Source organism: Zootoca vivipara, chromosome 7 (genome assembly GCF_965207765.1).
Source record: "Zootoca vivipara chromosome 7, rZooViv2.hap1.1, whole genome shotgun sequence".
NCBI lineage: Eukaryota > Metazoa > Chordata > Lepidosauria > Squamata > Lacertidae > Zootoca > Zootoca vivipara.
Genome location: NC_142590.1, coordinates 34,834,620 through 34,862,524, shown reverse-complemented (window position 1 = coordinate 34,862,524; position 27,905 = coordinate 34,834,620). Strand labels below are relative to the sequence as shown.

General features: G+C 42.0%; 2 protein-coding genes and 1 long non-coding RNA gene across 7 annotated transcripts in view; 2 read left to right on the top strand and 1 right to left on the bottom strand.

The window, feature by feature from the left end:
* Nucleotides 1-11,812, bottom strand: part of LOC148685037 (uncharacterized) — a 42,786-nt gene extending 30,974 nt beyond the window's left edge. Inside the window, exons 1-2 of one of the 2 annotated variants that reach the window (XR_015951027.1) lie at nucleotides 11,538-11,812; nucleotides 10,355-10,536 (exon numbers count right to left, since the gene is read on the bottom strand). This is a non-coding gene — a long non-coding RNA (uncharacterized LOC148685037). Of the gene's footprint in view, nucleotides 1-8,800; nucleotides 9,550-10,354; nucleotides 10,537-11,537 lie in introns of those variants that run through there. The other variant, XR_015951028.1, reaches the window with a different exon arrangement.
* The window catches only part of EFCAB7 (EF-hand calcium binding domain 7), a 60,058-nt gene extending 42,366 nt beyond the window's left edge, over nucleotides 1-17,692 (top strand). The window contains exon 15 of the transcript XR_015951025.1: nucleotides 17,554-17,692. The gene's annotated coding sequence lies outside the window, so the exon portion shown is untranslated. The remainder of the gene's footprint in view (nucleotides 1-17,553) is intronic.
* Nucleotides 57-27,905, top strand: PGM1 (phosphoglucomutase 1). 4 transcript variants are annotated; one of them, XM_035121582.3, is made up of 11 exons: nucleotides 57-1,140; nucleotides 19,098-19,260; nucleotides 20,058-20,204; nucleotides 20,915-21,040; nucleotides 21,711-21,901; nucleotides 22,636-22,790; nucleotides 24,442-24,557; nucleotides 24,813-24,948; nucleotides 25,380-25,563; nucleotides 26,448-26,582; nucleotides 27,197-27,905. In XM_035121582.3, exons 1-11 carry the CDS (start codon nucleotides 895-897, stop codon nucleotides 27,284-27,286), a joined length of 1,689 nt encoding a protein of 562 aa, XP_034977473.1. In that variant the 5' UTR covers nucleotides 57-894; the 3' UTR covers nucleotides 27,287-27,905. The 4 variants fall into 4 exon arrangements, with proteins under 4 accessions (XP_034977473.1, XP_034977471.2, XP_088530081.1 ...); XM_035121580.3 differs by lacking the exon at nucleotides 57-1,140 and adding an exon at nucleotides 11,650-12,385; XM_088673955.1 differs by lacking the exon at nucleotides 57-1,140 and adding an exon at nucleotides 17,558-17,696 and having other exon boundaries at nucleotides 18,170-19,260.

Sequence of the window (27,905 nt, the reverse complement as noted above, 5' to 3'; positions counted from 1 at the left end):
ATGGCCCTTGTGGTCTCTTCCAACTCTATGATTCTATGATTCTATGATTCTAAGGCAGTTGAAAGCAGAATGGCAAAGCCACACTTGCTTGTGGTATAAATTTATTTTGTTCCAGCCTGTGGCCCTCCACATATAGTCATACGCCAAGTCCTACGATCCCTGGAAGTTATCCCAACAACTTCAGAGACCCACAGGCTCCTCATCCCTGCATTTGGCAGAATCTGGTCAAAGAGACGATGTACGTTTTGAAGTTCTAATACCTGTTTGTCCAAGAGTTAATGGGGCCTGGGGGGCTGGAGCACAATACAGAGTCTCGCAGAACCACCAGCATAATTGCAATCATTCAAGTAAACAAGTCCTTATTTGAGTCCAATGCCCAGCATGTATCAGTTTTAAAACCATCACCAGCCATGCTTCGTAGCTTGAAACTAGACGCCTAACATTTGTGTCTAAGAAGTCACAGTGTAGAAATTGAAATCCTGCACATATAGTGAGTTGGCAGCAAGTCCCATTGAACTAAGTGAAATAGTCGTGAATGAAATATGTCTCGAATCTGTGCGTACTCCCGCTGTTGGCTATGGGATGCTGCCGTCTTATAGATCCATACCCGCTTCAGTATGAAATCAGTGGGCCCTTGCTTCCGAGTCAACGTGCACAGGCTCGGGCTGCATCGGCGCAGCACCTAGCAGGGAAGGCAATCCGGAATCTCCGGCTCCTGCGGCTTTAAGAGGGCGGAGCTGGCTGGTCGGTGTGAGAGGTGACAGCAGAAGCCCAGCCCCGCAGCTGATACTAGAGGCGGAGAGGGGGAAGGCAGAGTCGCCCTGCAGCCAGCCCAGCTCCCCAAGCGCGCCCTCTTGCCCGCCCGCAGCAGCTCCAGCTCCAGCCCTCGGCACCATGGTGAAGATCGTGACCGTAAAAACCAAAGCCTACACCGACCAGAAGCCCGGCACCAGCGGCCTCCGCAAGCGCGTCAAGGTGTTCCAGGGCAATGCCAACTACGCCGAGAATTTTATCCAGAGCATTGTCTCCACCACCGACCCCGCCGAGAGGCAGGAGGGCACCTTGGTGGTCGGGGGAGACGGCAGGTTCTACATGAAGGAGGCGATCCAGCTCATCATCCGCATCGCCGCCGCCAACGGGGTAAGGGGGGCCGGAGGCGCGGGGGTCCCGGTCTCTAGGCGCCCTGGCAAACGCGCTGGAGGAACTGGCGGGCACCGGAGGTTCCCTCTGGGCGCGCTGCGTGCAGCTCGGGGCTTCGGGTCACCCTCTGCCCTCCCTTCATGCTTTCTCGGCCCCCGCGGCTGTAGTGCAAACACAGGCATGTGAAATGAAGCTGGGCACGCGGGAGAACTCATTGCTCGAGGGAAAACGAAATGAGCAGGCAGTCACCACAAGCCATTCTCATTGCTTCCTGGTCATCTTGGGGCCTGCTAATCAGGCTTTGGGTTGTGTTCTGTGTGCTCTGGTGGGCTCTGTGCACATCCACAGGCTAGTGGCTGTATGCTTCATTATAAAGTTTCATTTCTCCTAATCTTCCTTTTATGCGTCCTTCCCCCCCCCATTTGCCAGTGAATGGAACCACCACTGCATTGTCATAAGCAAGAGAAATAGCCATGGGAGAATTTAAAATCCTTGTCTAAGTTGGTAGGAAGGGAAAACTAATTCCACACCTGAAGCTTAAATCCTAAAACAAATACAAATTTCTAGTATCAAATTCAAAGGAAAAAAATTATCCTGCCTACAGAGTTCTTTTTTTAATCATTCTCTTCCATTTCGTGTTGCCTTAATGACAACCACAAGTGATGTGCTCTAGGCTAAAAGATGTCCCCAGTGCCCCTTAAGAGAATGCTTCTTGTGACTGTGGCAACTGCTAACAGAGAATGAAGCACCAGTAAAGTTAGAGCAAGTTGGGATTGAGGTACCGCTTAGGTAAGTTAATTATTTTTACACACACGTTCGTTCGTTGCCATTAGAGGGGGGTGTTTGTGATGGCACTCTTGCCTACTGCAAAAGGCTCGGCAATCTCTGACATTTAGCTTAACCTTTCAGGCATTAGAGATATGGTTTCTCTTGCTTTGCTGCAGGAGTACATGCAGCTTGTAACAAATCAGTTGAAAGGTGACCCTCAATTTAAAATAAAGTAGGATTTTTGAAACTTTGCAAATGGACCTAAGTTACCACTTAATATGTTTGCACAAGCGTGACCTTTGGCAAAGACCTTTATTGTGCAAAAGCTTGTGGTTATGTTCCTCATGACAGTTAAAAATCCACTTCTTATATTTTTAAAAACTCTTGATTTCCACCCCTGCCCCCTCCCCCGAAGGCAGCATTAATGCCAAGTGCATTGCTAGGCCCTTTGGCATGGTTCTAAAAGGCCTCGCTTCCCTAGCAGCAAAAATGCTGGCCTCTCCCCAGACAGGAACTAAAATGATGATTAGCATAGATTCAAAGAAATTATTCTTCAGGTACATATTTCAAACAAATGCTAATGGGGCAGGAACAATAAGTCAGTAGGTTTTTCTGTCCCTTTGAAAGTAAATAGATTGCCCAATACTATTTAAAGGTAAATGTATGTCTTTCCAAGGGAGAAGGATAAAACTTGTAAGACTGATATCTGGGCTTCTTATTCTATCTCTGTAAAGGCCTGCACAAGCTGAGACCTACGGTAGCAATAAAAAAGAAAACCTGTGCAAAGTTCACCAGCCGTGCATTGCAGCCTCACAGACCCTGACAATCCTTGTGGTTTCCCAGTACCAGATAGGGAATCAGTATTGTTGAGTTAAATGAACCCTTGATGGGACACCATGCATCACTACTAGGTTGTGACTTGCAAAGTAATGGGTTTGCATTTCTAGTCTATGGTGATTTCATTTAGTAGCCAAAGTGTGGCTATGCCTGTAACCAATCTGGGATACATAATAACATTTGTTTGGCACTTTCAAAATGTGTCACATAAGTTATCTAGTTGTAATATAACAACTCTCTAAAGAAAGTCAGCTCTATTATCCCCCTATTGTAAATGTTGAGACCGAGGGAGAGTAGCATGTCTAAGACCATCTAAGGAGTTCATTACAGAAGTGGGATTTGAACTGGAGATTTACTGTTTTGTAGCTCAGTCTCTTATCATTTGTGCTGCATTTGCTCTTGTCTCCCTCTACATACCTACTGTACTTGCATTATTTATAGTCTTAATGGTCTAATTATTGAATTGTTCAAAGGTTTAAAATGCTTGGGCTCAAAATTTGAGTTTGTGTTCATATGTACTACTTTTTTTTATACGGTGCTGCCCCTAGGATAGAAGTGCTTACCATTTCTTGGCCTGAGGACCATTGTAACCCTTGGTTAGTCCTTCAGGGGCTTCGTGCCAGTGCTGGGTGTGGTCTAAAGTGGGTGCCCATACTCACTCTTATATGCACACACATGAGCAATCAGACAGGCACACAACCCCTCCTCCTCAGCCGATCCAGGGTTACTGCCCCTACTCTGCTCATCAAATAAACAATTTGCTGACTGGGAAAGGCCTTTGGCCTTTTTGTGGCTTTTTAGAAGAGGGTGGGATGTTTTTAATGTATTTCTTTTTCCTCTTGGTTGTATCGGTGGACGGGGGGTTGTCTATTTGTTTGGTTGTAGGTTGCTTTGGGTTGCCATGGGCAAAATATGGTGAATAACTAATAATAATAATAATAATAATAATAATAATAATAATAATAATAATAATGGTTCTGGGCTCCAGTGTTGTATCTACATACAGTGTTGTATCTACATCCTCCCCCCCCTGCCACTACTGCCAAAATTGCTGGAAGCAGGCAGCAGGGACAGACAAACTGGAGGGGTTGGATCAGCCCCCACCCAATTGGGCTTAGTCACTCCCTGCCCTAGGAAATTTTAAGTCCAAAGTTTGAAAATCACAAATACAGGCTTGGAATAAATAATAATAGTAACCTCTGGGCAGCTTCCAACAGAAATATTAGAATACACTAATTTCTTAAAGATTAAAAGCTTCCCTAAAAAGGGCTGCCTTCAGATGTCCTCTAAAAGTCTGGTAGTTGTTTTTCTCTTTGACATCTGGTTGGAGGATGTTCCACAGGGCGGGTGCCACTACCGAGAAGGCCCTCTGCCTGGTTCCCTGTAACTTGGCTTCTCACAGCGAGGGAACCACCAGAAGTTCCTCGGCACTAGATCTCAGTGTCCAGGCAGAGTGATGGGGGTGGAGACGCTCCTTCAGGTATACTGGACCGAGGCCGTTTAGGGCTTTAAAGGTCAGCACCTTTAAAGGTGAGTTCAGTGGAAGCACATGGATCATACATGTGTTCAGCAAGAAACTCACCGTTGACAGAATATTTGGTAGCAAGCTTATCAATGGCTACTAGCCACAATGGCTACATTCTACCTTCACAGACAGAGGCAATATGCCTCTAAATACCATTTGCTGGGAATCACAAGTGGGGAGTGTGCTGCTGCACTCCGGTCCTGCTTGCTGGCTGTCCATAGGCATCCAGTTGGCCACTGTGAGAACAGGGTGTTAGAACAGAGAGGGCATTGGCCTGATCCAGATAGATATTCTTATGTTGTGTGTGCTTGTTTTTTTATTTTAGGCATTTATATACCACTCTTCATGCATACACCTTCCCAAATTGGTGTAAAGTGGCCCTATTTTACAGAATATGAGTGTGCACCCACCCATGTAACATACATTTGTTTAAGTTTAATAATGTGCATTGTCCACTGTGCAAGATTTGAAGTTGCCCTAAGAAACTTGATAAATATTACCTGTGCTTTGGATGTTTTTTCTGCCTGACCTAATTATAGCACATGATTAGTCTGTCCTCAGTAGACTAACCAAAGAGTCAACTGCCTTGTTAGCTTTGGAGGTATGCTTCCTAGTTCTGCAACTTTATTGTTTGCTTAGCACTTGGAAATTTTAAACCAAAATGGATAGTTTTTTTGGCTGCAATTGTATGCTACTTACATAGGAGTACATGTTCCATTTAAGTCAGTGGTGCTTACATGTCTGATGAGCAGAGAGTTCAGTCCATGCTGAACCCTGCCATATGTCAGCTGATGGGCAGGTAGCTGTGGTTTGGGCGAAGCAGGCTTGCAGGCCAGCTTTGGCCTATGGCAGGCCAAGATTAATCCATGGGCTGGAGCTGATCTTCTGTAGAAGATCCAATAGATGTGGCGATCCCTTTCTATGCCAACAACTGCATTCCTTTGCAGGTATTCATTTGGGGCCTGTACACCAGGTATGGGCAGAGCTTGAATAGGTGGTGGGCACAGAAGAAAATAAAACTGAGCAGGCTACCTGTTCCCATGGGCATAGGCGGGGGGCAGCTGCCCCCCCGAAGCAAAAAAGTAATGTATTTTACAGACCATAACCAGCACTTTTCCCCTCCAAAAACTGAAGTGGAAAGGGCTTTGCTATTGCTTTGCTTTAGCTCTCCGCTTGCTTGGGGGATGGGCAGGAACACAGCTGTAACAAAAACACATCAAATAAATAAAGCAAAGTGGCTACCGGTAGTTAAGCAGTTAAGACAATGGAGCAGATTGTCCATTGCCTTTCAGGCAAGATTTGATAGCTCACCACTTCACCCTATTGTTCTTCAGTGGGAGTTGTTAATGAGCATTCAGGGATCACATTAAGAGTTCTATTGGCGATTTAATGAGGGTGCATTGACTAAGGTGGCTCTGCAAGGCTAAAAGGAAGTGAATAAGAAAAGGGGGGGCTGTAGCTTTGATAGACACAGTGATGTTTATAAAAAGCAGTGGTATTCCAGTGTCTGCCCCTCCTCCTGCATCTGTATACTGTAAATCAGGGGTGGCCACCTCCCAAGAGACTCTGATCTACTCACAGAGTTTAAAACTGGGAGTGATCTACCCCCTTTTGGGGGGTTCAGGTCAAAGCTGTTGAGTTTTTTTAAGGGAAGCCCTGTTTTGGGGGGTTTAGGTCAAACTTGTTGAGCTTCTTTTAGGAGGGAGGGAGGCCCATTTTTGTTTAGGGCTTCAGGTCATAGTACAGCTTTTTTTAGGGAGGAGGAAAATTTTGGGTGAGCTTTTTTTTAGGGGTGCCAGTGATCTAGCAGTGATCTACCACAGACATCCAGTGATCTACTGGTAGATCACAATCTACCTGTTGGACGTGCCTGCTGTAAATTAAGCAGAGAGAAAGCTGCTTACAAGGCTCCTGTACAGGCGTACCGGTATCTTCCTCTTGCTGCAGAGTTCCAGCATCACAGCGTCACCCAGAGGCACCCACAAATGTGAGTTATCCCTCTCTCTATTTCTTCCTTCCTTCCCTCCCTCTTCCATCCTTAATAAAATACTGGGGGGGGGCACGTAAGCCCCACATAGAAAGCCCATCAACATGGGGGATGACTCTTTCAAATACGGTATTTACCAGTAATGGGGGGGGGGAGGGCACCTAGGCCTCTAGGAGTTGGCTGCTATGCCTAGGAGTAGGACAATTCAAGAAAGCAGAATAATGCATATGCTATGGTAATATATCAATAGAATCATAGAATTGTAGTCGGAAGGGACCACAAGGGTCATCTAGTCCAACCCCCTGCAATGCAGGAATTTTCCCCCAAGATGGGGCTTGAACCCACGACATGTTGAAATATTATGCTGATATGCAGCAACGCCTCGGAGCTGTCGTGACTGCGGCCATGCCTTGCCTCGCCCTCGCCTGCCCTGCCACCCCCTCTCACCTGCCCGACCCTCCCGTCCTCTCCAGCCAAGCAGGGTAGCCGCCGACGCTGCCAGCCCCAGAAGCACAAGGTGGCCGCTGCTGCGGCCACGATGTTGTCGGGCCCGCTGGCTCTGTAGCCCCGCCCATGTTCCCACTTCGTGGCCCCTCCCCTCCCGTGCCTTGGCCCTGCCCCTGAACGGCCATGGCTTGCCCCGCCCCCTAGTTTTGATCCTGGCTACACCCTTGCCTGTTCCTGTCTCTTTCTGCTACTTCACCCCTCCCCTTTTTCCCCTTCCTCCCTCAAAAGCAATAGCATTTTACTAAGAAGCCACAGCATAAAAGTGGGGTGCTGTCCTTTAATTTTCAACCACCCCCTCAGACGTATAATGATCTTACAGCAAACTTGTTATTCCTTAACCACAGAGGTCCTTCAGAATTAGAGCTCTAGAACAGGGTCGGCAACCTGTGGTCTGCTTTCATGTCACCCCTGGTCTAATTTAATGTGAACACTGAGGAGGGGTGAAGGTGGATGAAAGTAGGTGTTAGAGGGAAAAGGGCACCACCTGCTTCTAACACTGGCTTTGTCCACCCCTGGCAGATTGCCCCTGAGAGAATGCAGCTCTATACAGGGTTTTTTTTGGGGGGGGGGTGTGTGTTCCTCACTCTTGTTTTAGAAAAAAGTTTTTAAGAAGGAATGAGTAATTTTTTTAGACGAAAAGAGATTAGTAGTACAGCTCAGCACTAATTTTAAACATTAGTTTTCAGAACACGGGGAAGTGTATATACAGATCTGTTGGAAGAAGGGAGTTCACAAATGGGCAAACTTTAGGATTGGCTCCAGCTAAATATAAAGGCTGGTTTGTCCAGATTTTGGAAGTATACCCAGGGGACCTTACTGGAACATGGCGTGTTTCCAGAAGACTGAGCAATAGCAGTGCCTCTCCTTATGTCATAGCAATGCCAAGTGGCGAAGGATGAGTAAGAAATTAGGTCACACAGAGTCCTAGTCTTCTTCTTTTTGTAATGTGTGTTGAAAGCTGCATTGCACATACATCTGCACATTTCTGAATATGCAGTAGAGATAACTTTACATTTTAAAAAAGAAATGGCTTTCCTCTAGTCAATCCACAGATTTTAGTATTATGCTTGCAAAGACCCCCCCCCCCCACCGTCCCAAAAACAAATTATGAACTGTTGAAATCTAAGACAAGTTTTCTCTCTGACTTCAAATGAATCTTGTAATTTAGTATGTGGGAGCATAGTTCACAGGGTCTCTAGTGTTGAACAGGTCTTATGCAACCTTTTGATAGCATCCAAGGTTGGGTTGCTCCCAAATGTTTCAAAGTCTAAACTGGCACATAATGAGGCCTGAACTGGGCACATGTTGACATATACACAGGAGGATTTCAGCATACTGAATGAGTGAAATGGTAAAGTTAAAGGAACTTTACTAAGTAAAAAAGTGGTTGTGTCAATCAGCATTCTGCCCATGGCAGATCATGCTTTTCAAAGGGATGTCTGTGCCCAGTTAGTGTGTCTGAAAATAAATTCATGCTGCAGTCCTTTACCCAATTACCTAGGAACAAATCCCATTGTGCTCAGTGTGAATTCAGAGTAGATGTATATGTATATGGGTGTTTGGCTGATAGGTATGGTAAACAGGTTTGCCACACCTATCAGCCAATCACCCATTCCCACCACCCTTCTGAGTAATACTCCTCCCTACCCTCTCACTATATATAAGGGTCTGGTGACTTCCATTTCAGTGTATCTGAAGAAGTGTGCATGCACACGAAAGCTCATACCAATGGCAAACTTAGTTGGTCTCTAAGGTGCTACTGGAAGGATTTTTTAAATTTTGTTTCGGCTATGGCAGACGAACACGGCTACCTACTTTTAACTTGTAAATTTAATTAGTGCTGTGTTTGGACAGCAAAGGTCTCTACATTGGCTTTCCTGGCAGGCTGCTTCAGGAGAGCTGTTCTTTCCTTTTCCCAGGAACAACAGAGGCAGAGCTACTTCCACTACCTCAGGAAGCATTAAACCACCCAGGGGAGTGGGTGGGAACCAGTGACACCACAACTCTCTTTAAAGCCATTTGGATAGATTACTCACCCTATCTGCATTACAGCTGAGAGAAGCAAGACCTGTTCAAAAAGCACCCAGGACTGCCACCAGGGGGAGCCAAGTTATATTCTATCAGCTGAATGAGGATGCTTTGCTGAATCAAGCAGAGCTGTATCCGGATCAGTAATCATGGGCGTCTGTAGGAGGTGGGGGCATCAGGGATAGTAAGCCATATGTTCCAGATTCTTTTCTTTTTCTTTTTCTTTTTTAATGAATTGAACTGCAAGGCCAAAAACTTTTTAAAAGAATTTTTTTTGAACTGTAGAATGAACCAAGTTAATGAAAAATGGAAATAATGAGATTATGAACACATGCAGAATGCTACAACAGTTAGCATATACAGTACATGCAATACATAACCCAGTGTGACGTGAAAATTATTTTTAGTGAGATAAACACTTCTGCATCTTCAGACTTGGAGGATTGAGATGAAATTGTTTTAAGGATCCTAATGTTAGCCTTTCTTGTTCTTGTCAGCCATCCTAACTTCAGAAGTAGTGTTTAACGCAGACTAACTAGCCAATCTCAGAAATGGCAGCAGTAATTTTAAGTTGTGACAGAATTTAATAAACAGTGTGACTTCCGAAACATAGGCTTTTTAAAAATAAAAAAACCACGTTGCGACTACAGTATTTCTTCTTCTAAACAGAAGCAGAGATTTTCTCCTTTTGTTCCTTCCAGTCATTGCTGATGCTGTTCTTTGTGACAGAGAAATTTTTTAAAAAAAGTATTCCAGTGCTAATAGAAAATAGTAGGGGAACTTCTTTTCCCAAAGTTTTGGCTTCAACCATACCAAAGGTTTCATCATTGAATTCTGGCCTACCTTAACCAGAAATAGTTTCCAGAATGGGCAGAAACAACAGTGTCTGGTCACACCTTATAAACTTACAAATTTATTATGGCACAAGTTTTTGTGGCCACAAGATTCTTAGCTGTTTAATAATCTGAAAGGAGAGCCTATTCTATGTCAGGAATGTACAGTTTCCCTTTGGGACATGCACTTGCACGTATGTACCACAAGAAGAAAGCCTCTACCTATGAATATAACCACATTGCAAAGTCCAAGTGCATGTGTTCTACAATTTTCAATACAGACAGGGTTTTACAAAAAACAAAACAAAACAAAGCACTGCTTTCTTCCCTTACCTAAAACTTGATGTTTTCCATGCTATATATTGGGCCAGTCATCTTCTTAAGGGTGAGGCTACAGTGAGGGAATATATACAATTCCATCCTGGCTATATACATTCATACCGGTACCTCGGTTTAAGTACACTTCAGTTTGAGTACTTTCAGTTTATGTACTCCGCGGACCCGTCTGGAACGGATTAATCCACTTTCCATTACTTTCAATGGGAAAGTTCGCTTCAGGTTAAGTACGCTTCAGGTTAAGTACAGACTTCCGGAACCAATTGTGTACTTAAACCGAGGTACCACTGTAATTACTGATTTGCATACATCTTAAAAGGAGATGGAAAGATGGTAAAATCCACTTATAAAAGAGTGCAGTCTCACACTGGTAGCAAAACAGGATAGACTTACCGGTAGTCAGGCTTTTAAATTTATGTATGCTTTGGGTTTGTTGTGAAATTAGCTGTCTGCTGTGGCCATCTCGTTCTCCTCATTCTGGCTTAGTTGGTGCTGATTTAGGGGCCATTTCCCCCAAGCAGTTTAGTTTAGGAGCTGCTCCTTCAGTCTTTTCTACCTTTTCCCCAGTTTTGCCCCTGCAGAGGAATTAAGAGCTGTAAGGTACATCATCTGCCCATTGTCATACATGGCTTGCGAGCCACATGTCTGGTCAACCCTAATGGGAAGAATTAACTCCATGAAAGGCGAATTATCATAGCAGTTCACAATATTACTGAAGGGACTGAAGTTGTGTTGCTACAGGGACTTACCAGGCAGAGGGCCTTCTCAGTAGTAGCACCCGCCCTGTGGAACGCCCTCCCATCAGATGTCAAGGAAATAAACAACTTTTAGAAGACATCTGAAGCAGCCCTGTTTAGGGAAGTGTTTAATGTTTGACGTTTTATTGTCTTTTTAATATTCTGTTGGGAGCCGCCCAGAGTGGCTGGGGAAACCCTGTCAGAAGGGTGGGGTATTAACAACAACAACAACAACAACAACAACAACAACTTTTACTTGCTACAGGGTTGCCCTAATTTCTTGTGCAAAACATTTTGAGCTCCTCACACAACTCTCTAAAACCCATTAAAAGGCACTGTGTTTCTGTCTTTTAAGATAAATGTTTCAGGTTTATTCTATGGAATGGAGATGTGTTTTCTTTTTTAATTGTTTGCAATATGAATGTTAAAGCAAATGGGTTGTTTAGATTGTCATATGTATTGCAATACATTTTTATATACAAGCAAATGGCATTTTTAATAAAGTTGCTATGATCAGCTTAAAATTAGGTGTATCTGGAATGAAGTGTTAGAAATCAAAGCAATTATACTGTACTGCACTTTATCCAAGACAGGTTGAAAATTGGGTGCAAAATTTGGCATTGCCAATAACTCTTCTGTTTGCTATATTAGCTCAGTTTACATTATGACGCAAAGCATTTTTGACACTGGAGAGTTTTCTAGTTATTAAAATAACAGAGGGCTAAGGAAACTGTAGGTAACTGAGAAGTCCTGACTTCCATTTTAAGAGTGACCTTTTACATGCTAGACTCCACAAAATAACTTTCGCACTACATTACCACACGTCTAACAGGGCTTACCTTCTCAACATACTTGCCTCTTGATGAAGACGATGTTAAAGTAGGATCCACAACTGGAAACCAGGCGGTCAATTTATAAACCTGCTTATCTGGCTGAAACAATTCTAGCTTCGCATTGGTTTGGAGAGCTCAGCCTGGTGACAAATCAATCAATGCTTCTGACTGAGGAGCTGACCTACTAAACAGCTTTCTCTCCCCATCTCCTCTACCCAAAAAAGAATGTCATACAGATTTCATTGCGTTTAATTCCCGCTTGTGGTGACAACCAGGAGCTCAGAGCCCTGTCGCTGTCATGATCAAAAGGCTTTAAAGACTTCTACAACATCCATTTTTCCTCAGGGATTGCAGTGTGGAATTGGATGTATTCTCTCTGACAGTGATCTTTCAGAGCAAGTGCAAGAAAAGTTCTTCAGTTACAGAAACCACATTCAGCAGAAGGTTCAAGGAGCTATTTTAGGGTACAGAGCTACTTAACTGAACCTCTAACCAAGAGATCTGCTATTACCAGTATCAAGGCTGATTCAAATATATTTTTTCACTGTTGTATTTTTCTATCTTTATTTTTTAATGTATTTATATGAAAAAGGATCATGGAAGACAGTCCATTGCCAATCTTGACTTTGCCAACGGCACCTTACTATGACCAGAAACCAGGAACTAGTGGATTACGGAAGAAGACATATGTTTTTCAGACCAACCTAAATTACCTGCACAATTTTATCCAGAGTATATTTTTCTCCATAGACCTAAGAGATCGACAAGGATCTACTATGGTAGTTGGAGGAGATGGGAGATATTTTAATAAGCATGCAATAACACTGATAGTTCAGATGGCTGCTGCCAATGGGGTTGGTATATCATAAATGTGATTGCATCTCTAATACCTAACAGCTCTCTGATGTGCTGACTCTTTACGTGTTAAAAGTTCTCAACATTTCATAATGCACTAATTACACATTTTTATCTGGATGCTACTAATTGACTACTTAGGGTCAGATATGGTGATTGGTGGGATGTGGGGGTGGGGGTTGCCTTAGCAATCTTGGAAACTATAAATTTATGTTGTTCCGTAGTCTAGGTTTGAAAAGTTGGGTTTTGATGGAAATGTAGAACTATTTCCTATTGTTTCTGTGTTGTCGACAACAAATGGTTGGTTGTTGAGTGGATTTCAGTGTTAGATTAACGTGCAAATATTGTGGTACTGTATAGTATAGTTATAAGTGTGTGATTGCTCGAGAGGATTTTGTTTCATCGTTCCCCTCCTCTGCTCTGCTTAGAGTAGCCAAAGCTCTGTCATTCTCCATCAGAGGTACTCAGATGAATCGACAAAGCATGTTTTCAGTTTCTCAATGGATATAAATAGCTGTGTTATGAGAATTGCTAGAAAACCATGCTGTTGGATAAGTTAGAGCGATGCAGAGTCAGCCTCCATTCTAGATAAATCCTTATGTTAGGAATTATTTCTATCATTTGGTACAATGTTAGAAACTGAGATATGAAAGCTAGGAGCTAAATGGTACCTTAACCTGGGTTATGGGCGCAACAACGGAATGTCTAGGCACACTTTTTTAATAACAAGAATACAAAGCTGAAAATGAATGAACTGCAGCTAAAATATTATGTTCATTTTTCACATGGTCTAGTCCTTCCCCTGCCCACCCCTTAATATTCTTAGGAAAGTCTCTTCTCCAGTCTTCAGAGAGTAGCTAGAAGTGGGGAGGCAGAAAAAGGTCCTCCTTTCCGTACACTCTGCAGTTTTAAAGCGCAGTACTGCGCCCAGAGCTCAGAAACGGCTTGCGCTAATGATATTCCCTGTCACAAAATGGCACCTAGAACAATGGGAGTTTCAAACACTGGTTTGGTAAACGGCAGTTAAATCATTAGTTTTATTTGATTGGGAAAGTTTGGAAGGATACTGTTAAAATTGCATTTGAACCTCTGGCGTGTACATGTGAATATTGTTAATGTAGAAGAGAAATCAATATGCATTCTAGCCAATGGAGGTTTTGCATTATCCATACACGGATGCCTGAAAGCTGACATTGGTGGTTAAATCAGTTTTAAAATCAATAGTTTTTCACCAGAATTTGATATCAAGTAATTCATAAGGGCATGTAGAAGATAATGGTTTAGCATTGTTTAGTTTAGCATGATGAGAACAAGCCCCAGGGAGCCTCAGGTTTCTGTGCCTCCCCTCCTAAGACATAAGAGGGTGGTGGTTCTCATATAATGCTGCATTTTAATGCAGGCAGTTTTGGCTTCAGAGTTCTCAGGGACAGGCAATTGCAACTGGTTATTAAACCACATGTAAACTTGGGGGGGACGGGACTGAGTACATATCTTGTAGAAAGATCATTTTAAATGTATATCTAGTCCAACATTCTGTTCTCACAATGACCAACCGGACTCCTCTGGGAAGCCTGCAAACAGAATAAGAGGAATAGTCCTCTCCTGCTGTCATTTCCTAGCAACTGGTATTCAGAGGCATGATACTGGAGGCAATGTACAGTACATCAATCATTCCTGGTAGCCATTGATAGTCTTATCCTTCATGAATGTGTCTAATCCCTTTTTTTAAAAAAAAAAACCCACACAATCTAGATTGGCACCAATCACTGTGTCTTATGGCAGTGAATGCTGTATAACAATGTGATGTGTGAAGGGATAACCCAAATAAAATATTTTGGAAGTATCTGCTCAAAACTTTCAGTCCATTGTCCAAATGATATCTTAGATTAGGGCAATTTATTACCAAGGGTGGTTCTTAAAGGCAACATCTTACCAGGTCGAATGCTTCTATGATAAAATGCTTGTGAGCTTCCTATAGGCATCTGGTTGGCCACTGTGTGAGAACAGGATGGGCCATGGTTCTGATACAGCTGGCTCTTCTTAAGATTGCTATGCTTCAAAAGAGGTTGGAGAGTAGGGAACAGGCTCTCTTAAGTTTTCAGCAGTATGGAGGAACCATGGTTAGAAACTGAATAATTGCAGCTGTCCCTCTCTCTCCCACCTTTGAATCACAAAATGTTTAGGAAAGTAAATAAGTGATGAAGGTGTGTTGTTTCGTTCTCACAATTTAGACCCACAGGCTGTGATCATTTATTTTATTTTATTTTATTTTATTGACTTGAATTGACTTTATATACCACTCTATGCCCACAGGTCTTAGGGCAGTTTACAGAATAAAATCAGAATATAAAACCACAAAATACATAATCAAAATAAAAACAACCAAATAACCCCCCCCCAATTTTTTTTAAAAGGGACATAGGATGTGTTTACAGTGAACAGCTTGTGTGTGTGTGTGTGTGTGTGTGTGTGTGTGTGTGTGTGTGTGTTAATCATGTTAAAGTCAATGGATTGGATCAAGATTTAGCCATGCTTTCAGTAGCTCCATTGAAATAAATGGGAATTATCAAGTTCTACTCCAAGCATGGCGAAGATCCAACCCGGTGAACTAAAGTGCACTCAAGTCTACACTGATTTACAAAGGCCAAATAGGTCAAGCGAATAAATGGAACAGAAATGAGTTACTGTAAAATTGTAACATGAAGCTATTGAGCATGGGAGCATGTCAGTCATCTAAGACCTTCTGTAGCAAGCCTTAAGGTTACCATAGGACTGTAGGAAACTCACATGTGAAGCAGTACTTAATTCTGTTTGCCAGGGCAGGGATTTGTTTAGTGGAGAATTCCAAAGCCCATGACTGTCCCATGCTGACGCAGCAATTTGTACAGTTTATTTCCCCCCATCCTGTGCTTCTGCGCAGCTGATTGGGGGTAAGCACCCTCTGCTTGCTGAACAAAGATTGTGCAGTAGCCATTGGCTGATACAAACAAGTCCCCTCCTGCACTTAACCGCACATGACCTTTCTGCTCTGTTGTGCTACAGTTGTCTTTGGCACCAATTGACAACAAATTTTAGAATGTCTTGTACTTGTGGGATTTATTCTTAAAGATTGAAGAGGTCTCTCCCTCCGCCCTCTACTCCATCACTGTCTACACCAGGGGTCAGCAACCTTTTAAAGCCGTGGGCCGGTCCACCGTCACTCAGACCATGTGGTGGGCCAGACTATATTGGGGGGGATTAATGAATTCCTATGCCCCACAAACAACCCAGAGATGCATTTTAAATAAAAGCACACATTCTACTCATGTAAAAACATGCTGATTCCCGGACTGTCTGCAGGCCGGATTGAGAAGGCGATAGGGCCGCATCCGGCCCACGGGCCTTAGGTTGCTTACCCCTGTTCTACACTTTCGCCACTGCTCTGTTCATTTGGGCCCCTTTCTGCTTACTATCAGTCTTTCTTTCAGGGTATTGGCCACTAGGGGTGTTAACTTTCTTGAGCTCAGCTTCCAAATCTGTCAGTAAAGTAGCCCAGATCCAATTATCTTGGCAGACCCACAGACAATGGCTATTATGGACTGGATTCAATTAAGTAGGTGCGTTTGCAGGACCCAGGGCAACAAGGCCCACTAGTGCAATGGAACCCCTAGACAACCCCCATTATCAGCTGGTCTGGAGAACCACCAGAACAGCATGTGGGAGAAGGAGAGGAGAGCTGGGGGAGATAATTTCATCAGGTGAATTGAAATGTCTGCGACTGGAAGAGTGTTATGTTGACTTCTCCTGCAGGGTTGTATCCAACTAAGTTTCTACTCAAAGTAGACCCATTGAAAGTAATAAACCTAAGTTAGTCATGTATATGAACTCCAATTGGCCTCCTCTGAGTTGGACTAGTATTGGCTAAAATCCTATATACAGTGGTGCCTCGCTAGACGAATTTAATTCGTTCCACGGGTCTATTCTTATAACGAAAAATTTGTCTAGCGAATCCCATAGGAATGCATTGAATTTTTTTGAATTTTTTTTTTTTGCCCATAGGAACGCATTAATTGAATTTCAATGCATTCCTATGGGAAACCGTGATTCGCTAGATGAATTTTTCATAAAACGAATTTGTCTAGCGAGGCAACCTCCGCTAGAAAAATCCTTCCTTTAAGCGAAAATTTTGTCTTACGGGGCGTTTGTTAAGCGAGGTACCACTGTATCTTCCAACTGAAAAACCAAGATACGTTTGTTTTTCTAAAAAGGGTTACTTTTCCATCTCATCAAAAATCAGTGCTGTTTTTCTAGAAAAAGAAGTGCTGGAACTCACCACGAACACCTCCCTTGTTCTCTTATAATGGAAAAATTGCCCTGCCAAAAATTACGACTCTAACAGAAAAAAGAAACAAAAAACCAGGACTTTTTAATCCAAATGATAACTAAACTGCAATCTAGTCCATAGCATACTTGTTTAAAGTCTGTTGAAACTGGTTATTTTGTGCAAGTAATTTAGTACACAGCTGCTACACTTGTGGCTTTAGTTCTAGAAAGCTCTTAATTTAGCAATGTTTTAGGTCATTGAATTTAAGACCAGGATCACCTCACATTATTTATTTGTGAGTGTCATGATGGTTTGCCATGCCAATACATTAAATACAATTTTATTAAATGTTTGTACTTCTGTGAAATGTTTTTCAACATCTGGTAATATATTTATGGCCTTCAGTCATCAGTAGTTGTGGGGGTTAAATGAAATATGCTTCCAAGAACACCTGCAAATATAAACTTCTTATGAGATGAACATGTCACGTCTTAGGTGTGAGCAGTAGTAGGTGATAGAGGCAGGTACAATTACCTTTTTAGGAATGATGAATCCAAAGGATTTCCAAATAAGACCACAAATTCTTGAGAAGTGATTCATTACCTTTTATGCTGGTTATTTTTCACTGGCTCCTATGGGACTACACTACTGTTAATGGCCGTTCAGTTAAATAATGTATTTTCCGTTTTTTACTTGATGATTTAATTTAATTAAGGGAAGTTAATACGTTAGTAGCTCCCTGACTTGGCATGCCTAGGCAGTGATATCTATAATTGGACTTGTAATTATAGGATGGTTTACAGGGCCGTAGAAGCCACATTTAGACTGCTGATGTGTCGTTCCGGTTTCCTTCCTGTCATATAGATGTTCTAAAGAAGAAAATGGTACTACAGACAGCAACTAGCTTGACTGGGGAATCTGATCTTTACTATTTAAGGGCCCAAGAGCCAGCCATGTGAAAAGAAAAATGGAGATGTACTCTGACATGAATTTGATTAAGAACATAGGTAACGCAATGCAATTTAAAATGATAGAATCCATCCAGGTTATATAAATGGATCTATTTTGAATTGGTATTTCAAATAATCAATTTATTTTCCGCTTTAGGAAATGCAGCAGATGAAATAGGTTTTGCTTAAACATTTTTCCTTGATCTACAGAAAACTCTTGTGTAGTACATGATGAACCCTACTTCTTGGAGCTTAGGAAATGCTATAATGTAGATAGTAGTGACTTGTTAGTGGTGTGTGTGTGTGTGTGTGTGTGTGAGAGAGAGAGAGAGAGAGAGAGAGAGAGAGAGAATACATATATATGTGGATGATTTCATGGTTATGTTCTGCTAAGGGACATTCTTTACCTTTGGGATGTACAAATGAGCTGTTTGGATAGCTGCAGGAAATGAGATTGAAATGTGCATGTCTAATGTTTGAGTTGTAACTTATACCAATTTCCGCCCTCTCCTGTTCTCCCTCCCTCTCAGTTGCATCCTAATTGAGCAAGTTCCTATGAACTTACGTAAGAGTCACAACAAGCTATCAATATACTTACTGCTCCTGAATATGGCCAGCTAAGTCGAAGTTCACATAGCTCTCACCCCAAGGGGTCAGAAGAGAGACACAAAGCTCTTCTTCACTCTTAACAGGAAAGCACCAGAATACCTAAGTGGGGAGGAAAGTATCAGCCCTATTTATCTTAAAAGCAGGTAGAAAACATCAGAATGTTGCCAGACTTGAGAAAGTGTGTTTATTGATGAGATCGGTTGCATTGTTCTGTGTTGAAAGATGAAAAATGGTCCAGTTAGTTGTGAAAAGGGGTCGGAGTTAGTACCTAATCCTTAAACCAGGTTAGTGACCTGGCTCGAAATAGCTAACTACTATCGATGGTATGTTCATGGCATTCCCTAGGCATGTTAACGATAGGTCATTAACAGCAGAATTGGGGAGTGATCCAAAAGGTATACGAGTTAAGTAAGAACACAGTCATAAGTTATGGAGAACTTTTTCTTTTTGATTATTTGTAAGTATTTATTTTTTATATTCTTAACTTGCATATAAATAAAACCTATCTTTAAAAAGTTATGGTGGAATATTAGAGCTCAAAAGAAACTTGCTGCACTCCACGTAGTGCATGGGAAACCGCCTTTAAAAAATAATGATGCAGCACAGTATTTCTAAGACTCTTTGAAAGGATTTGCTCATATAGAGTTAGCCACCATGATGCTCTGCAGATGTTGTTGGACTCCAACTGCCATCAAGGATGGGAAGCCATCAAGGATGGGAACTATAGTCCAACTTTTGCAGGGCACTATGTTCGCTACCCTGATGTACAGCAACCATTTTTTTAAATGTTCACAAGCCGTATGTCTCTAATGCACTGCTGTTTCCCCTTCCCTTGAATTGTTCTTTCAGATTGGCCATTTAGTAATTGGACAGAATGGAATCCTTTCTACCCCAGCCGTCTCCTGCATTATTAGAAAAATAAAAGCAATTGGCGGCATCATTTTGACAGCAAGCCACAACCCTGGTGGACCTAATGGGGATTTTGGCATTAAATTCAATACTTCAAATGGAGGTGAGTACTTCTGACTGCCAATCCTACTCATCACCTGTGATCGCTTCCCTCTTTCTTGACTATTGTTAAATCCATGGGGTGGGCTGCTTCAGGGTAGAGCAGAAGTTGAGGAAAAGGGAGAGGGAGAGAATTTGAAGGGGAAACCAGGTAGGAATTGTAGACATTGAGCAGTGCAGTTAGAATGCTACACTTAGTTTCAGCAGTGCCACAGCAATGCGTGTTCTGAGGCAAGGATAGCCAATATGGTGCCCTCCACAGGTTGTTGGACTACAACTCTCATCAGTCCCTGCAAGCATGGATAATAGTTAGGGATGATGGGAGTTGTAATCATTGGTACCACATTGCTTACCCTTGTTGTAAGATAATGCTGCATTACCCAGACACGTCTTGCTTGGGTTAAAAAGCAAACAAGGTTTTCCTTAAAGAAAAACAATGATAATATAACTCCATTTAAGGTGCTGTTTTTTTCTATGATCTACACTGCCAATACATACTCATTTCATATGAAGACAGGAGTGACTTGTCCATTTAAATATAAAACACTCTTTAGTGTGTGTACACACGCACGCACACACACATACATACACACCTTTTGTATCGTAGGATGTTGTAGCTTTCTTTTACCACTGATGTGCTGGGAATTATGCAAACAGTTTTGTGTTAATGTTCTGAGCACATATATTAAATCTACCTCCTTTTATCATTATCTCCAGAGGCACACTCTTATATCTCTGACTCTGAGAGCATATCTGAGCATATCTTTTGTGGTCTGCCATAAAAATCTGTTTTCTCCCTAGGGCCTGCTCCTGAAGGAATTACTGATAAAATTTTCCAAATTAGCAAGACTATTGAAGAGTATGCTATATGTCCAGATCTAAATGTAGACCTCAGTACCATTGGAAAGCAGCAGTTTGACTTGGAGAATAAGTTTAAACCATTTACAGGCAAGTAAAATCCATTTTCTCTTATTAACGAAGGCTCTCACTTGCAATAGTTAGCAATTTAAATACAGTATTGTAGTATTATTTCAACTTTGAAAGCCTCAAAAGGAAACATAATTGGATTGGGTTCAGACATGCTTGACTTACTTCATTTCCTTGCTTAGAGTAGACTTACAGATAATCATGATTCAACTCTGGACCCAACCCATATTCTCCTGAATGAGAGGACATGTAATCAGCCCAGACAACAAAGACACATATATGTATGTTTTTGGTTTTGTAAAACGCTAACTTGTTTGGTTCCATTTTGAACTACCAATTGATCTATCCAAGTTTGCCTCTTACGTCCATATCCCACTTTTACAATTTGGTAATCGTGAAATATTGCCATGATTGTGCTAGTGGGTGTGTACACAAAAATGTTGGGCAGTTTCACAAAGGACCAAGTTGTAAATCTCAAACACTATTTTCCATTGTGGGGTCATATTAGCACATACAAGTTTGGAAAGATGAGGATTGTTTCCTGAAGTTGTGCATCTTTTGTACTCCTCCCTCAAAAGTGGCAGTGTTCCATATTTGTATATATACAGTAAGCACGTCTCTTAGGCGTTTCCCCTATTACTGTTGCCGAATTATCGTCAAAGTATCTACTTGTATCTTTTATATCATCAGGTTCTTCAAATAATTGTGGGTTGTTCTGTTTTATTTTTCAGTTGAAATTGTGGACTCAGTGGAAGCTTACGCTAACATGCTGAGGAATATTTTTGATTTTAGTGCACTGAAAGAACTACTCTCAGGTCAAAACCATCTAAAGATTCGGCTAGATGCTATGCATGGAGGTAAGAAAGATTAAATAGGGACACTTCCACTGAAAAAGTACAAATGTTCTACTCTAAAACTTGAAGATATATTTCATATTCTGATGAGAGGAAGAGAGACTTTTTTCCAAGCACCATCACTAGCTTGAGGAAGCCATTTAAAACAGGCCTTGTGTTACAATACTGTCAAGTTTTCCACCTTCCTCTTCTTTGTTCCATGAACTTGAGGTAAGGTTCTCCTGAACAGGGCTGTCACTACTATTAGGCAGTGTGAGACAGGTGTTGAAGGTCACAGAGTGAATGGAGTTGTGTGTGATATGCACCCTCAGAGTTAGCCTGCTGCTGTCAGGTACAATGAAAGAAGCTGTTCCATTGCCAGTGTTCAAGGAAAATTCTAGTTTGGTTGGCCTCTGTTTGTAGAAGGGGAGAGTGCCATCTTGCCTCGGGCAACAAAATGTCTTGGTCCAGTGTTGCTCTTGAACTTCATGTACCCAAACAATTTTGTGCATATTAAATGTTGTTGAAACACTTGTGTGAAGCATATCAATACCTCTTTAATGTGTATGAGCAGTCAACCATTCCTTAACCACATGCATTTTATAGCAAAATCTTTTAAAGAATACAATAAACTTTTGATTGCCAGTAATTTCAACGTGTTTCTGTTTTATCTGTCCATTCATTGTTAAATCAGTTGTTGGCCCATATGTAAAAAAGATCATCTGTGAAGAACTTGGAGCAGCAGCAAATTCTGCTGTGAACTGCATACCCCTCGAGGACTTTGGTGGTCACCATCCTGATCCAAACTTAACCTATGCTGCTGATCTGGTCCAGACCATGAAGACAGGAGAATATGATTTTGGAGCAGCCTTTGATGGAGATGGGGTATGTGGAGCTATTTTCCTCCTGGTTCTCTCAGAGAGGAGAGGACTGTTCCTGACAACATGTGGAACATGAAGAATTGGACTAGACCTATCATTGGCAGAACTCATATTGAAATCTAGGATGAATTAATTGCTATGTTCTGGAGTTGTAAGGGGAACTTGTTCAGTACTGTATGCTACTTATAGAATAATTATAAGCTAGAGGGTTGTAATTTGTATTTATTTTTTGAGCAAAGCTCTATGGTGGCAATCTTCCTGCATACTATCTGGAGAGTGCCAGGTGAACAAGGTGTTAAATTGAGCATAAACATTCCACCATAGCTGCCAAGTTTTCCCTTTTCTCGTGAGGAAGCCTATTCAGCATAAGGGAATTTCCCTTAAAAAAAGGGAGAACTTGGCAGCTATGCATTCCACTTATGTTATGTAAGTAACATCAAAATGCATGTTTTAAAAACCACAATATCAATGTTTATAGGGATGCTCAATCCTTCCCACAGAACAGCTGGGGGCCTGGAGGTGGGAAGGGACAGTCCAGCTAGGTCAGGTTCCGAGGTGCTTTTCACTTGCCACCTTCTCTCTCTTGGAATCCTGGATTGTATTGTCAATGTGTTTTAAACTTGATCTTACCCTTAGAGTTTATGCAGAGTACACTTTTGATTTTTTTCTTCCAGCCATTTGTATCAAGAAGGTAACAATCTATTGCCACTATTATCATTATTTTACTGTCTTCATTAGGATCGCAACATGATACTTGGAAAACATGGATTCTTTGTTAATCCCTCAGACTCTGTCGCTGTTATCGCTGCAAATATCTTCAGTATTCCTTACTTTCAGCAGACGGGTGTTCGAGGATTTGCCCGGAGCATGCCAACAAGTGGAGCAATTGACAGGTAAGATTCTAGATGTGGAAGGCCTTCTGCTTGATTCATCTGCTTCGGATGGCTCCTCCTTTCTGTTAGTTGACTATCAAGGATGGTTTATGTAAATTATGGGTGAACCATGACTTAGGAATGAATATGTTTTACACTCTCACATTGTATCTTATTTGGATGGCCAGATGCGAAAGAGAACAGGGCTCCGGCACCTTTAATAGCTGTGTACAAGAGAGAACTTCAGTTGACATGGCTCGACTGATAAACTACTCATGTTGAAAACTCACTCTTCTCCACAACTATTAAATGTCCGGGAGCCACTGTGCACCCTCTTTTCCTGTGTGTGCTTTGGGAATGCTTGTAGGGATTGAATTATGTAATAACAGGCGTAAGGATGATCTCTGTGCAGAGAGAACTGGCCGCATGAACTGAAGGTTTCTTTGGAGTCATGGGACATGAAACCAAATTAATAGATTTATAGCATCCCTAATTTCTCTTTAAGATGGTACTTTCTTAACTGATGCCTGTTCTTTTCAAATAGTGGTTCTTAACTGTTGGCTAGATTTTTTATTACAGCATTTATTAAATGGATTTGTTTTTTTAACAGTTTTTAATTGGTTTTATTGTATGTGTAATTTCAGTGACCAGTCTGTTAGCTGAGGGGGAGGATAAATTTTTTGAACACACAGGAAAGTGTTTGTTTTTTTAGTGTATTTTTAATTGTTGTTCTGTACTGCAAGCAGTGTTGGCTTGGATTCAAGATACTGGACATGCCTAGTAAGGTTCTGGTTGTTGTTACTATATTATTATATAAACAACAAATCTGCCAGGCAAGCTACTTTTGGGACTCTTCTCCCATGTTAAAAGTGTGTTGCCGTGCAGCAAGAAGGGCTTTTATTTAGGGAGGCCAAATCCAAAGAGCCCCTTTCAGCACACAGATCAAGTTGCATTGGACCTTTGGGACCTGGCCTCTCTCAAGGCCCTCTTTGTCTAAAATGTTGGAATCTGATTACTTCCAGCTCATCCATTCCTAGCTGATGCTTGAGTAAGGTAAGCATGCTCTTAAAAAGCACAGGAAGCTGTCTTATACGTTGGTCCATCTAGATCAGTATTGTCTACACAAGGGGTCAGCAACCTAAGGCCCATGGGCTGGAAGTGGCCTGCAGACGTAGTTTGACCGGCCCACGTGCCGCTCCCAAACCGCGCTGCCCACTCGCGCGCTGCGCTATACCGACGCAGCACAGCACAGGGACTCGCTTCCACGGCACCAAAAATCACGTCTGTGCATGCACAGATGCCGAAAATTGCGCCTGCGCAGATGTAGACGCCAAAAATCACAGGCGCATATGCTTACGCACATGATCCGGCCCATGGAGGGATCTCCGCAGGACTGATCTGGCCCAGGCAAGATAAACCTTGCTGACCGCTGGTCTACACCGACTGGCAGGAGCTCTTTCAAATGGGGGACATTCCCACCCTTACCTGGAGATGCCGAGGACTGAACCTGGAACCTTCCTCATGCAAAATAGTTCTACCACTGAGCTATGGCCCAAAGGGGCTGACTTCCAAAATGAGCCTTGCATCTTTGGTTTATTAAGTGGAATGCCCAATAACAGCTGTTCTTCTCTATAGTTAAACATTGGTGATTCTCTCTTGACCTCTTTCGCAGGGTGGCCAAAGCGACAAAGATTGCTTTGTATGAAACTCCGACGGGTTGGAAGTTCTTTGGAAATCTGATGGACGCAAGCAAACTGTCCCTGTGCGGAGAAGAGAGTTTTGGTACTGGTAAGTAAGCAGCCTCAATATCCAGTTGCTTTATATCAGTTTCTGTACCCCCGCCTTATAAACAGAAAACCACAACATACCAAACCAACTACAATAATATAAAAACCAATATCCAAACAACATGAACAATTGTTTAAAACATAAAAAGCTACTATAAAATGTAACTTCGGTTCTTAAGGGGGGGCGGGAATAACAGTTAAGACACCATCTCTGGATGTGCTGCTCTTCCATTTGTCTGATTTGTGTGTGCTTCAGGGTCTGACCATATCCGTGAAAAAGATGGACTCTGGGCAGTCTTGGCATGGCTGTCAATCATTGCTGTCCGTAAACAGAGTGTGGAGGAGATCCTGAAAGACCACTGGCAAAAATATGGGCGTAACTTCTTCACAAGGTGAGCATTAGCACATTTCACATAAGAATTATGTTATGGCAGTGCCACACAGTTTATATGTGGTTAGCTGGAACGAGCAGAACTCCCATAGTCCCATATTCCGTGAAAGGAACTGTTTTGCAAATTTGGAGTCTCAGATTCTGCACCAAATGTTAAAATATTGATCAAACAACCTGTTTGAATGTGGCACATGGGAAGGGGGACCAAAAGCCACTTTACAGATTCAGGAGCTGGGGTGGTTGAGTAGGAACCAACGAAGAGAGCTCTCCCTACTGCCCCTTATTTTTAATCCAGCGCAAGAAGGTTTACTAGTAAAGCACCGCAGCACAGACTGTATAAAAAGCTAAACATGAAAAGACATGTCGGGATGGTGGGGGTTACTGGTCATATTTGCCCCTCTGTCTTATTAAAGTCTCCCTGACTACCTCTAGGTATGACTATGAAGAAGTGGATGCTGATGGTGCCAACAAGATGATGAAGGATCTAGAGACGATGTTCTTTGACCGTTCTTTTGTGGGGAAGCAGTTATCAGCGGGGGACAAATCTTACACTGTGGAGAAAGCTGATAATTTTGAGTACAGTGATCCTGTGGATGGAAGCATCTCAAGGAACCAGGTAGAATAAAGATGGACTCATAGATTTAAATTCCTAGAAAGATACGCTTTGCCTTATAAATCAATTTATAATGATGCCCTTAGACATACCGGTACATTTTCCCCCCAAGTAAGCTGTGTGTATTTAGTTCCATTTTGTTATGGTAAGACCATGCCTGGTCACCTGTGGGAAGCATAGAAGCCATATAGACTTTTTTGTTCTTCCCATGGCTACAAGGAGCTATTATGCTAAACAATAATTCACACAATTTAGAACCTTATAATCACAATTTCTATTGGATAATGTCCTAAAAATAAACGCCTCTTATGTTGCCCTCCATCTCCTGAGGTCTAGAAGCTCTAGAACAGGCTCCCTCAAACTTGGCCCTCCATATGTTTTTTGGCCTATAACTCCCATGATCCCTAGCTAGCAGGACCAGTGGTCAGGGATGATGGGAATTGCAGTCTCAAAACATTTCAAGGGCTGAGTTTGAGGAAGCCTGCTCTAGAAGCTCTTTTTCTTATGTTTATTTGCCCCTTTCTTGTCCAGTTCTATTTTGTGTGGTGTCTGCCTTCCCTGAGTTTTCCTTACACATAGTTCATTTAGCTGGATAATAATTAATGGACAAAGGAACCACAAGAGATATAGCTTCATGGCATACATAATATTATTTCTTTTATGCATCTTTTTAGCATGTGTCACTCTGTTCAGCAAAAAATAAAATTTGGGACTCTTGTCCCCCAAACAGCAATATATCATGGATCACTAAAGAGGGTAGTTCACCAGCTGTCGGACATGGTTTTTTAAACACAAACATATACACACTGTTTTGTATCTCTGCAATCTGAAATGTTTTGTTTCTCTGCAATCCGCGAAAACTGTTGTGGTATGTTTTTCTCTGCTAGGGTTTGAGGCTGATCTTTGCTGATGGTTCTCGTATCATCTTCAGACTAAGTGGTACAGGAAGTGCTGGAGCAACTGTGCGACTGTATATTGATAGCTATGAAAAGGATGCGCCAAAAATATATGAAGATCCACAGGTAGGTTTCATTGCCAAGTTCTGGACCTCATTCTGTTCCACCTGTCCTTGAGACTCCTTTTCTGGGGTGGGAGTGCTTAGATTCTCATCATTAGACTAACTGATACAGATTTTCATAAATGTGCTCAATTTTTGATTTATTTGTAGCGGAGACTGTGGGAGGTGAAAAAAGGAAGCATAGACAGTCCTGGGTCATAATAAGGCATACAAAGTACCAAAGCTTATTAAATGTATAATTATGAGTGCTAGAAAGTTGTCATTCAGTGAAAACTGTGCATATCATGATTTTGTAATGTTAAAACCAATATTGAGTCTGCACTGCATAGGATGATTATAGCCATGAAGCAGAGGCAGATTTAGGGCGCTGAGTCGAGAGGGTGCTTCAGGGGATGCAAGAACAATGATTTAGAATGGAAAGTGAGAGGCAGGAAGGGCCCCTCAAATTTTGGTGTTGCACAGGGTGCCACTGAAATTGGAACCCCTAAAGTCTGCCACTAGATCTCTAGCTTTATCCATCTTTTCAGTGCTGCTGAATAGGATGAAATAATAAACGTAGCACTGTTTCCAGGATTTTGACTTATTTCTCTGATGTTTGCCTCTTTCCCTTCACTGCAGGTCATGTTGGCTCCCCTCATCTCCATTGCACTGAAACTTTCACAGCTTCATGAGAGAACAGGCCGCACCGGCCCCACAGTCATCACATAAATGTAACACGTGAAGCCATTTGGGGCAGGTTTCATGGAGTGACTGGCAGCTGTCAATTGGAATTAGCTAGTTTTCCTTGCTGTTATCAAGTTTATTCCTAAAAATGCTAGCTAGCACTGTATTTAAAAGCACTATAAAAGGATAGATGTGATATTTTTTTAAAGTTTACACTATGTGTATGCTGATATACATTGTCTTTTTAATGTCACCTGTTACCTTTATTATTCGTGCAATGGACTTACTTAGTATACACTGCCTTTTGGTTTAGCAGGAATTGTAAGATGTGGCTATACAAAAACAACAATGGGAGTAAACCCTGGAAAAACATTACTCTTCCTTTCTTAGGAGATCCTCTGCACAAAGGTGGTTTTCTTTGGTTTTATTGGCAATGTGATTGTGTAGGCTTTCTTTGTGTAACAAAATGTGTAGGCTAGCTTTGTGCAACCAAATGTACAATCACTGTGAACAGCTGTCTTTCCAATCACCATGGAATGTCCTGTTTCTAAAAGAAAAACAAGTATCAATTGAACTTTGTCCCATACAAAGATTGCACTGCCAGCCATACACAAAATTCACCATTGATACAAATGTTATAAGAGATTAAAGAAATGAAGCAGTA